The 12,353-nt window shown below is 34.4% G+C and overlaps 1 protein-coding gene across 1 annotated transcript in view; it reads left to right on the forward strand.

The window, feature by feature from the left end:
• LOC126183408 (calcium-dependent secretion activator-like) overlaps positions 1 to 12,353 on the forward strand; it is a 1,473,721-nt gene that overhangs the window by 680,112 nt on the left and 781,256 nt on the right. Inside the window, exon 8 of the mRNA XM_049925356.1 lies at positions 10,157 to 10,237. Within this exon, the coding sequence (XP_049781313.1) occupies positions 10,157 to 10,237 (81 nt within the window). The remainder of the gene's footprint in view (positions 1 to 10,156; positions 10,238 to 12,353) is intronic.

The following is a 12,353-nucleotide window of genomic DNA, read 5'->3' on the forward strand; positions in this document are numbered from 1 at the left end:
ACTCTACAATTTAGAAAGAGGACTAAATGTTGTAAAAGTCAAAGGAAAATAGGTCATTCTAATGTGGTGAATCAGTCCTAAAACAAACACTTAGTAGCAGTGTTGAATTTTAAGTACACTTTGTTGTAAAATCCCTTAATGTCAGTAATGTTACATATGGCACATCAATATTTAATACTGCAGATAATAAGATAAAACTGTGTTGGATATCATGAAAAGGGAGACAGGAGCATTGGTAAGTGTAGAAGATACCACAACAGCAAAACTAAATGACACTGATGTGCCTGATAATTAATGATTTGCAAGCTTTTAAAAATGCACTTTCTAAATGCAGTAGCAAAAATTATATTGTCTAGTTGGCAAAACAAGAGAATATATTAAATATATGATTCCAGAAAGCTTCAAAGCAACTAGAACTAGTACAAACATTATTCACTGAAATTAACAGAATTATAAAAATAATAAAAGGTCATATGGTGTTAATGGAATTTGAAACAAAATTCTGAAAAGGTTTTCTAACTTAATAAGTAATGTCTGTAGTGATATCTGTAATGTGTTTTTCCAGACACATTAAGGTATGCAAGTGTTAAACCTCTTTTCAAGAAAAGTGACTAAAACCTCTTAAATAATATAGCATCAAATTTCCTTGCTGATTTCTTTTTCCAAAACAATGAAAAATTTATGTAAACCAACTCAACAGTAGTCTCATATTTAAGTATTAGGTTGTTACATAATTTCATAACATTTTGCCATGAGTTTAGTAAACAGAACAGATACACATAATAAAGGCTTTAGTCATCAGTATTATATTCTCCTTCACTATTTACAACAGTCTACGATGGCTGGGGTAGCTTTTCAATTCTGCAACTGTAGAATCATGGTTTTGAGGTGAAGAATTTCTTGAGCCATGTTCAGAGTGCATTTTCATCCTAAAAGGAAGTTCCATGAAGGTTGTTCAATAGAGAATGGAAAAGGTGAAGTTCAGGTGGCACAAGATCAGGTGGATGTGAAATGACTTCCCAATGCAACTCCTGTACCGCATGTTTTGTCAGTCTAGCAGACTGCAGGCGAAGGTTATCATGTAGCAGCATCACTTCACACAGTCCTCCTGGTTGTTGCTCTAAGACTGTGTCTGCAAGATATCTCAGTTGTTGACCATAAATGTCAGTAATGATGCCTGGGGAAGCAATTCCTAGTACACCACACCATTGCTGTTCTACCAGATGCATAACATTGTCTGTTGTGCATGAAAGCAGATCTTTGTATGGGGAATTGCTGCTTTGTTTGGGTGAAGTCATTCCTTTCTTTTCCTTATGTTAGCATAAAGACACCAGTTCTCATCACCAGTAATGATACAGGGTAGGAATGGTTGGTGTAGGTCATGAACCAATTGATGACGAACAAGCAGGGATGGACGTATGACCACCTGCTGGTTTTGGCTTTGAGCATGTGGTTCCCATGCACCCAATTTTTGAACCTTCTCATTGCATTTAAATGTTACATGATGGCCAAATGACCACATTTCATCACATTTACCAGTTATTGAGTACAATGTTGGATCATTGTGGATTAATGCTTTTAAACAATCTTCATCAAATCCCAAAGGTCTTCCTGAATGTGGAGAGTCATTAATGTCAAACCAATCTTCCTCAAAACTAGAAAACTATTTTCTTGCTCTCCTCTATCCAGTGGTATTATCCTCACACAAAGAGCAAATGTTTCCATCTGTCTCTGCTGCTGTCACAACTCTGCTGAACTAAAACAGAAGAATATGTCAGAAATGTTCTGATTTCTTCACTTGGCACTGCATTTTCCAGTATCCATAGCTCCACTCACTATCTCCAAATGACAAAATGACAATATATAAAGTCAAATAGCACTAATGAGCTATAAATAAAAATGAAAATTGATAGATAAACCCAGAGTAAATCAAATACCAGCATGCAAAACAAAAACTTACCTACCTACCTAAAAGAAACGATTTACTTAGCATATTCCAGATATTTGAATTCCAGGTTGCTGTTTATACATCCACTCAGCAAATATTACAAGTCTTAAATAATAAAATATCACCAACTGGTATTTTATAAGATATTTCCAAGACATATTATTGCCTACATCATGTTACTACCTCAAAAAAATAAGTTGTATGGGTTTAATAGCTTTACAAATGACTTGTCTCAATCACACTTAACAAAAAGAATGCAAAAAGTCATGCTGATTAATTTTAATAGAATGCTGAAAGTAGAGAAAATTTTAGTGACTGGAGAGAAATCATGAATGGAGTCCCAAAAGGTTCAGTTTTTGGTCCACTCCTAATCTTTATATATGTGAATGACCATGTATTTAACATTCTTTAATAAGAATTGCTACTTTTTGCAGATGATACTTGTGTTATAATAAATCCCACTGGAGAGAAAGTAACAAAAGGGATTATTAATGAAGTATTTAGAGAGTTGTGAAGTAGTTCACTGAAACTGAACTCACATTAAATTTTTAGAAAACACATTATATTCACTTCCATACAACAAATACAATCATACCACCATTTGATGTGCACATGAACATGACTCAGTAGACAGAGTAGAATGCTCCAAATTTTTGTTTACACATATTAATGGAAACTTGACCTGGAAAAAGTATATTACTGAGCTGTTCAAATAATTAGGTGAAATTATTTTTGCTCTTTGTATAACTGTTAGTACGGAAAAAAAGCATATCATCATCCTGACAAATTTTGCTCATTTCCAGTCAATAATGTCTTAATTAATAATTTTCTGGGGTAATTAATCACTTAAAAAGAAAGTATTGATTGTACAAAAGTGAGCAATAAGAGTAATATGTAGTGTTCACCCATGGTCATCATGTAGTCACCTATTCAATGGGTTAGGCATTTTAACTGCACCATCATACTACATAAATTTGCTAATGAAATTTATCATAAATAATCCATCACACTTTGAAAAGAATAGTGATGTCAATAACTACAACATTAGAAGAGAAAATGACCTTTAGTTGCCATTTTTAAAGCGGTCAGTGGATCAGAAAGAAGTTTTAGTATGCAACTTCAATACTTCATTGTCACTTGCCCAATAAAATAAAATGCGTAACAGCTAGCAGAGAAAGTTTTAAATGTAATGTAAAATCATTTCACCTTGACATCTCCTTCTATTCCACAGATTAATTTCTATTTAAAAGCTAGCAACCTGTAGAAAAACTAATTTTTAAGTGAACCTGCATGAGCAAGCCTAAAAAATAGTATGTTAATGAATATTTATACTGATCACGTATACATATCCTGCAAATTCACTTTTTTCACATCATTTTAATAAAAGAATAATTAAAGTGATCTATGAAGTAAGTAAATAACATTCTCTGAATCTTCAATGTTAAATATGCCTTCAAATAAATGCCTTTGTGCAGAATATTTATGTTATTGTTACCATTTAATTCAGTCACAGTCTGAACAATTACAATTAGAAAATTACATGTTAAAAGGATTTTTTTCATTTCATGTCCATACTGTTTATGGATTAGATATGGAAAAAGAAAAGGTAATATTACAATATTTATGTCAGGAATGATAACAGGGCAAGGATATCTATTCTACATTGCTTCACTTCAAGTTGTATCAAATCAGCTATTACAAAGGTTGCAAAAATCATCATGTTACTGAAATTCTATACCTTTTCTGCCTACAATGGTAATACATCAAAAGTACTGAAGTTTTGTGCAGGCTTGATTCTTTTGTCCTCAAATTGCCTGTATAATCATTCTATGAGTGAAGGTGCATTTTCTGAAGTCTCCTGAATTATGGATCCATCTTCATCCAACACATGCTTTCAAAAACGCGTGAGGAGGTGCCTTGTACAAAGGTAGATCTCACAAACAATGTTCTGATATAAAGAAATGGCCGTCGAGAGAGAGCAGTAAGTGGTTGTAGTGCCACTACTAGGTGTCCAACAGGCACAATGTTTCTGTCAGCAATCCTTTCACCATCATCAAGTGCACAGACAACCTGGCCTTCTTGCATTTGTAGGTGACCTGTATTATCTTCCCCTCACCTTCAGAATGGCGTTTTGTATATCATCCACACCTGAAGGAGCATGCCAACCAAGTAAGTGGCAGTGTTTGCCACAGTTGTTGGCCTCTGTAGCCACCAACATAAAATTTTCCACTGTAAAAAACTGGTATTCATGTTTAAAGTTACAAGTGTGCCTGAGGACATCAGTGTTTCAACAAAATAAATACAGTATGAAAGTCAGTGAGATACAAGTGCAAAAAATGAAACAAACACTTCTTGATAGGTGGATTATAATTAGAAGCAACACAGTGTAAGGAAGACAGGACCCAGATTCCAAGTAAACAGTTAACAGGTAGACGTCACCTACCTCTCAAACCAAGGACAATTTTTTATAGTTAACAATACTAGATCAAAAAAGAGGTTAGTGGTCAAGCAGGACTAAAAAAAATTCTCTAGTTCAAACTTTAAATTGCTCCAACAGAATGTTCAGTCTCTGTCAAACAAGTTGAATGACATATAAATCTTGTTAAAATAGTTGGGTGATATTTTTGTTTTATGTTTCACTGGGCACTGGTTGAAGGGATACATGTTCGAACTGACAAACCTACCTCAGTTCAAATTGGCTGGCACATTTTGTAGAAAATACTTAGGCATGGTGGTAGCTGCATATATATATATATCTGAGAAAATATAGAGTTCAGTAATATAAAAAAAATTGATATATTATCCAGAGAAAGAGAATGGTCAATAATAGCACTCCCAAATCAAAATACTGTTGTCATCTGTGTATGTACGTCACCAGCCAGTGATAAAGAAGTTTTTTATAATAATATGGAAGATCTGTTACAGAATTTTAACATCCTCAAGAAAAATGTTTTCATATGCAGAGACTTCAATGTTGATTTCTCCAGACACAATAAATTTAAAAATGAAATTAAAGATCTACTCAAGTCCATTAACTTAAAACCACCTGCAACTAACCCAATCTAGTACTTCTGCAACAAGTTTTGATCAGGTTTTTGTAAATATAGATAAATATACCTGCAACAGAAATTGTAAACACTGGTTTTAGTGATTGCCATGCCCAAATACTAGCAATAGCTATTCCAGGAGACATAGAACCCCAAAAAACCAGAGCTAATGTCAGAAATTTCTATGATGAAAATCTAGATTACTTTTGCTCTCTCTTGAGAAGAACAAACTGGAATGATGTTTACAGCTCAAAAAACACAAATGACAAGTTGATAAGTTTATGGCTGCACTCAAACATTTTTTTGAAATAGCTTTTCCTAAACAAGCATCAGTAATAAATTGTATGCACAATACAAATAAATGGGTCACAGCAGAAATAAAAATAGCATGTCAGAATAAAAGAAAATTATGTTATATCAAAAGCAAAGATGATGGAAAATGATAAACATATAGAGACTTCCATGAACAAGAATAAAGCAACCAGGAATATCATTGAAAACCTAACAGGTACTACATCATTAGTCCACAACATCATAGAACTTCATGAAAATAACAATAAAATAACTGACCCCACAGAAGTGCTAATATAGCAAAACACCTCATTACAAAACATTATAGTTCATAAATAGACAGCTATATACTACAGTCAGATTCACATATTTATGCAGGAACTCTATTTGTGTCTTCTATAACTCCTAAGGAATTATTTATGATTATTAAAGATTACCCAATAAATTTTCAGCAGGTACTGATGAAATACCATAGACTGTCATCAATGTACGTGCACTTTGTATCATAGATTTATAAATAGATTTTTCAAATCATCGTTCATGTGTGGTATATTCCTGATAAGTCTGAAAATGCAAAGTAACACCATTGTATGGGAAAGGAAATGATAATAAATGATTCACAACAGTGATTCAGCACTGGTCGATTAACACTGTCAGCTATTTTTACCTTCCTAGATGAAATTTTAATTGCAGTAACTAATAAGCAACATGTTTGTAGTATATTCCTTGACCTCAGTAAAGATTTTAAGGTCATGTATTCATTTCTCTGCTGAAAAGCCTAAACCAAAGTTAATCTGAGGTGTTGTTAAAAGATTATCTGTTAAAAAGTTGGTTCAGTATTCTGGATTGCTCAAACATTTCTTTTAAACTGCTGAATTTTTAGGAAAAATAAGTATCAGAAGCATGACATTCCATTAGACAAGCTAAGAAATTATGAAATACAAGGAGCACCAAACAGGTGGATCAGGTGGATCCAAATCTTACTTCCATGATCATCAACAGCTCTTTCAAATAAAATACAAAGCTATAAAAATGCACAAAATTTCTAATTTTTATAGCAATGCACAAATACTAATAACAATAATTATCAGATATGGAGTCCCTGAATGGTCAGTCCTTGGGTCCATTCTTTTCATTCTTTATATTGATGAGCTATCAAAAAATTAACTATATGGACAATAGTACTTTTTGCAGATGACACAAATATCCTAATTAAGTCATGTGATGAAGACAGCCTACTAAAAACAGCTGCAGATGTAATACAAGATTTAATACAATAGCTCAGAACAAATAAGTTAATAATAAATTCTGAAAAAACTTCATAAAAGTAAGTATATTAAAAGAAGAAATTATCTTCAAGCATAACTGTGATTTCCACTCTCATAACACTTGGCAGAAGCATTACGTGCATGTCAATTCAGTAAGTACAAACATTTGTAGCAGAGGAGTGTACCATACTGGCTCTTTCTTATAGAACCACATGCCATCCTTTCTGAAACAGATACAAAATGTATCTAAATTTAAAGTGAAACTAAAAGAGTACTTGCTTGAACACTACTTCTATTCTTTTTCTCAGTTTTTGTAGCCCCAAGAAAATATAGTGTAATTGATCACGCAATTATCCTTAACCATCCTATACTTTCAGTCATCTTCATGTTTTCAGTCATCTTCATGTTTTTATAGTTATGTTACCAGTATTCTACATGAAAGATAGATAACTTATCTTTTAGCTACAAAATAGCAGGTCAGCAACTGGAAGCAGTTAATTACATAAATTATCTGGGAGTACGCATTAGGAGTGATTTAAAATGGAATGATCATATAACGTTGATCGTCGGTAAAGCAGATGCCAGACTGAGATTCATTGGAAGAATTCTAAGGAAATGCAATCCGAAAACATAAGAAGTAGGTTGCAATACACTTGTTCACCCGCTGCTTGAATACTGCTCAGCAGTGTGGGACCCGTACCAGATAGGGTTGATAGAGGAGATACAGAAGATCCAACGGAGAGCAGCGCGCTTCGTTAGAGGATCATTTAGTAATCGCAAAAGCGTTACGGAGATGATAGATATACTCCAGTGGAAGACTCTGCAGGAGAGACGCTCAGTAGCTCGGTACGGGCTTTTGTTAAAGTTTCGAGAACATACCTTCACCGAAGAGTTAAGCGGTATATTGCTCCCTCCTACTTATATCTCATGAAGAGACCATGAGGATAAAATCAGAGAGATTAGAACCCACACAGAAGCATACTGACAATCCTTCTTTCCATGAACAATACGAGACTGGAATAGAAGGAAGAACTGATAGAGGTACTCAAGGTACCCTCCGCCACACACCGTCAGGTGGCTTGCGGAGTATGGATGTAGATGTAGATGTAGATGTAGTGACTGTTGTTTTCTAAACCTCAGATTGTACAAACTATGTACTTAATCACAATTTACCAGATGAATAAAAAAATATAAATAGAAATAGATTTGACCATTGCACATCTTTGGGTGTGGATGGCATATAGAATGTTGCTGCAAATAAAATTGGAGATTCACGAACATTCCCCTGAGAGGCACACTTGACAATGGCAACAGATTGCTCACTGAAATACTGTGTCCATCAGACACTGAGTACTGGTGGTTCACCCATGGATTGTTCTGTAATGTTTTTTCCTAAAATTGAGTTTATGAGGTCATATACTCATTTCTCTGTTGAAAAGCCTAATCCAAAGTCAAACTGAGGTGTTGTCAAAAGATTATTTGTTAAAAAGGTGGTTCAATATTCTGTTATAAGGTAATTGCTCACACAATTCTTTTTAACTGCTGAAGTTTTAGGAAAAACAAGTATCAGATCCATAACTGACCAAGCAGTTTGTAAAAAAATAGCTTTGGTGTAGATTAACTTCAGTGTTGTTTGGACATGACTTTAACTTTAAGACATCTTAAAGATCTAGGATCAATAAGTATGACAGATTTTATGCAATGGCAAGTTGTCAATTCTTATAGCAGTTGATATTATGGCACTGTTTCTTTGGTGAGAAGCGTTTACTACCAAACTTTAAAATCTACAATAAATGTTACTCTTTAAGGCTTTTCACATTTCACTGTGTCAAAACAGGTTTCGACTGAGAAACAGAAACTATTGGCACTAATTATCTAGCTTGTGTTAATATTGTATTGTAGAAGATGGAATGACAAGGTAATGGGATACCTGGTTAGAAAAAGCACAAAATCAGATACCTTCTGTATAACAGAAATGCTGAGCTGGACACACACACACACACACACACACACACACACACACACACACACACAAAGATTGTGTATGTGTGTGTGTGAGAGAGAGAGAGATGGAGAGAGAGAGAGAGAGAGAGAGAGAGAGAGAGAGAGAGAGAGAGAGAGAGAGAGATGTGTAGCAACATTTTCCTGGTGTTGAGAGCTGACTGTCACACATATATTCCCCTGAGAGGCACACTTGATGGTGGCAACATATTGCTCACTGAAATATTCTGTCCATTAGACACTGAGTACTGGTGGTTCACACATGGATTGTTCTGTAATGTTTTTTGGAACAGGTTGAGTGAATGTGATATAGATATGTTACAGGAATGATAAATGTAATGGAGGTGCATACACTACTGAGAGTGAGTAGTGACTGGGAAGGAGGTTATCAGTACAGTACCAGAGAACAACTTCTGAGGGGCAAACGCATGCTTTTTATGGAGGAATAAACTTGCTTTTCCTGTCCTTTGGAAATATGGAAAAACTGTAAATGATCAACAGATATCCCTCTTGATCGATGGTGAGCTAATGACACTCTACGTCCTGAATCCTTGAATTGCACAAAGAAGTAAAAATTACAAGGGGAGCTGGGATTGTGGTATGTATGGTGGATAGGAAATCTCCCAGGCATACCAAGGCAATATACAGTGTAGCATTATTGAGTTGCATGTTAACATCTTTAGATATAAACTGATTTGACTGTACATTGGTGATATTTTTTAGGAAAATGGTAATAGTGTTCCATCTTTGTTTACAGTGCTTCAAAACAGTGTCTTTTCTATGTGGAAAGAGGGTTGTGTTCAAACACTTCATTTTTGGAAAAGAGAGATGACACTGTGCCTAGATCAGTGCCTGTGGTTTTAGTTATTGGTAATAGGGAAATATTTCTTATTGAATAGTAAATCTTTCAAGGAAGATAGCACTCTATCACTCAAAGCATTTCAGAACATCTTCTAAACTACCTTAATACTACATTTTTAATTCAGGACTCCAAATGTTTCTTCCACTTTACCAGAACTTCAGCTTAATTCAGTGCCATTTGGCAATTTTCAATGGCTTTAATTACTTGAATCGTACTGTGAGCCACTACTCTGTCTTTGTAACTTAAGGTACAAGTGTTTTTCTCTGAAGTGGTGTCATTGGTGAATACATAACATTTCTACATGTTTCTCAGAATTAGAATATGTTTTAACTGGTACTGTTCAAAACTCAAACAGAATGCTGTCCAAATTTTCTAGAACTTTTAAGCATAGCAGCAATCTTTATAGTGTAATGGAATTGTCATGGCCTTTGTATTTCTGCACACAACTGGCGACTAAAAGTAATTCTTCACACAATTTCTAACATCATTGACAGTTTTACTTATTACTTTTTTTAGAACTTATAATTTTTGTTTGACTCCTCCCCATGCAGTTAAATGGCAGAACATAATTTCTTTTCTGGTTTTTGCATGATAGAAACAATTACAATTTAATTTCCTTTCATCTTTTTTAATTAATTAATTGTGTTTAAATTGTTGCTGTAAATTACTATGCTTCACCATTTTCCAGTTCTGTTTCTCAAATGCATTTTGCAGTTGATATATAATGTCTTTGTTACAGCTTGATTCAGCAGATGAGCAAGCAGCTGCAATAAGAAGAGAGCTTGATGGACGAATGCAGAAAGTGGCTGAAATGGAGAAGGTATAATTCCTTAAATTGCTTACTACAACATATTTCTTCAGAATAATATGTGCAGGAGGGTTATTGGTACTGAAATTTAAATTAAATTCCAGACTGTATTGATCTGACAAATGGCAAGCTGAGCACAATCTAAAACTTTAATTTACATAAGGTTCAAAATATTTAGAAATAAAGCCTGTACAAGTCTACATATTATATGGTCAGAGTGAAAGAATCAACTACTCAAAATTTGGCATAATAACAAGAGTCTTGCTGTGACCATTTTCGCAGCAGCTGTGTATAAATTGCAGTGAACTAATGCAAGTCCTTATAATTTACTTCTTTTATGATTATTCTGGCAATATTTGTAATAACTTATACTGATTTTGATAGAAAGAAAAGAATTAATGTAATTAAAAACATAAATGTGGTATATATTTCATTGTTATGAAGTGAAACATCATAGTACATTCAAGTGTATGTTTCAAGTCAATGAATTCAAAATGCACCATTTTCAAGGCAGATAATGAACTGTTCAATGAACTAGTGAACCGCATTAAATCTTTAATGAGCTTCAATTCTGAGAGTATTAGATAAAAATGAGGGGAAGAAAAATTTAATTTTCTACGTATTTTTCCATAAGCAACAAAAATTGGTTAATGAACATTCAACTTTAAGCTTAAGAAAACATTTATCAAAATATACCTCACTTAAGATATAAAGGGAAATGTGAAATGCTAAATAGAAGTCAAAATAAATGTCGTGAGCTCAGTACAGCCCAGGTATATATTGTAGACAAAGTAAATGTGTTCAGTACCAGAAGAAGGAGATGTATAATAACAAAGCTGGGAGAAAAGCTGAAATTACAAAGCTGAAAGCAGAGAGATGGAAATGGTGATGACAGTTTTAGAAAGAGAATAAACTGTAGAAAGAAACATGTTATTTGGCCTAATTAGACTTACAAAATGAAATGAGAAGTAAAAGAATGTGTAAGTATATATAAGTGAGGAACCACACATTCAGATGATAATTTTGGTATGGTGAATGTTCTGTGGAACTCTTACATATAACTCAAGGGAGAGAGGTAAATACGTATATGGTGAAGCATGTAGAAGCAGTACATTTAGTGACATACAGGAGTATATGTGAGAGGTATGAACACCCAGATTCTTGGACAGAGTCTTCTTCAAATTGTAACAAACTGACTTTAATTAATAAAGCTTACACTGATAAGCACTAACTGTGGTCTGACAGTATAAAAGAGTGATTTGGATCTGAGTACAGGAAAGAGGTGTTTGTTGGAGCAAGACCAGTGGTGGGGGCCATGAGGAGAGATGCAACATGTGTGGAACATCTAGATGCATGCAGAGGGGATGGCTATTATCTATGCAGAAAGGCTGTAGCCAGGATAGGGGACCACTTACATAATCATTAAGAAAGTAGTACAAAAGTGAGCTGGAATACCTGGAATGAGAGAAACAGGTATGTAATGGAAGTTATGAGTGAGTTCAGATGAAGCAGAATGATATCATAAAATTGTGAAGTTGTCAGGGAGGCAGGAGGGTTGAATGGAGTGGGATCATAATTGGGACTAAAGGCAGGTTGATGACAGAAATTAATTGAACTACTAGCCTAGTAGGAAAACATTAATATGCTGCAGGTGCAGTTTTTTATCTGTAAAATTTAAAAAAAAGTATTTTGGTGGCTTGGAAGGGGGAAAGGAGAGGGAGTGTTGGAGATATACAGATTCTGAAATAGGCATTAAAGTCAGTACCATTAGATGATCAAATTGCTCTACAACTGAGTGCTCAAGTTGGCTTTTACCACACTTTAGCAATAGCTATTCATCTTTGGTGTTGGATGGTGTGTTCCAATATGAAATACTGTGCAGTGGTTGCAGCAAATTTGCTATATAAAATAAAATGTTTCACAGATAGCTCTGACTCTGATGAGGTGCAACATTCCAGTCACAGGACTGAAATAAGAGCTGATATAGGTATGAGGCAAGACTTGCATAAAGAGTAGTAGAAGATTATGGATGATTATATATTAACATCCTGTTGGTGACAAGATCATTATATTTATGACAGTGTCATAAGTTGTGGGGAGGGCACACATATACGTGTGGATGGATATG

The sequence above is a fragment of the Schistocerca cancellata genome, chromosome 4 (genome assembly GCF_023864275.1).
Source record: "Schistocerca cancellata isolate TAMUIC-IGC-003103 chromosome 4, iqSchCanc2.1, whole genome shotgun sequence".
NCBI classification, from domain to species: Eukaryota; Metazoa; Arthropoda; class Insecta; order Orthoptera; family Acrididae; genus Schistocerca; species Schistocerca cancellata.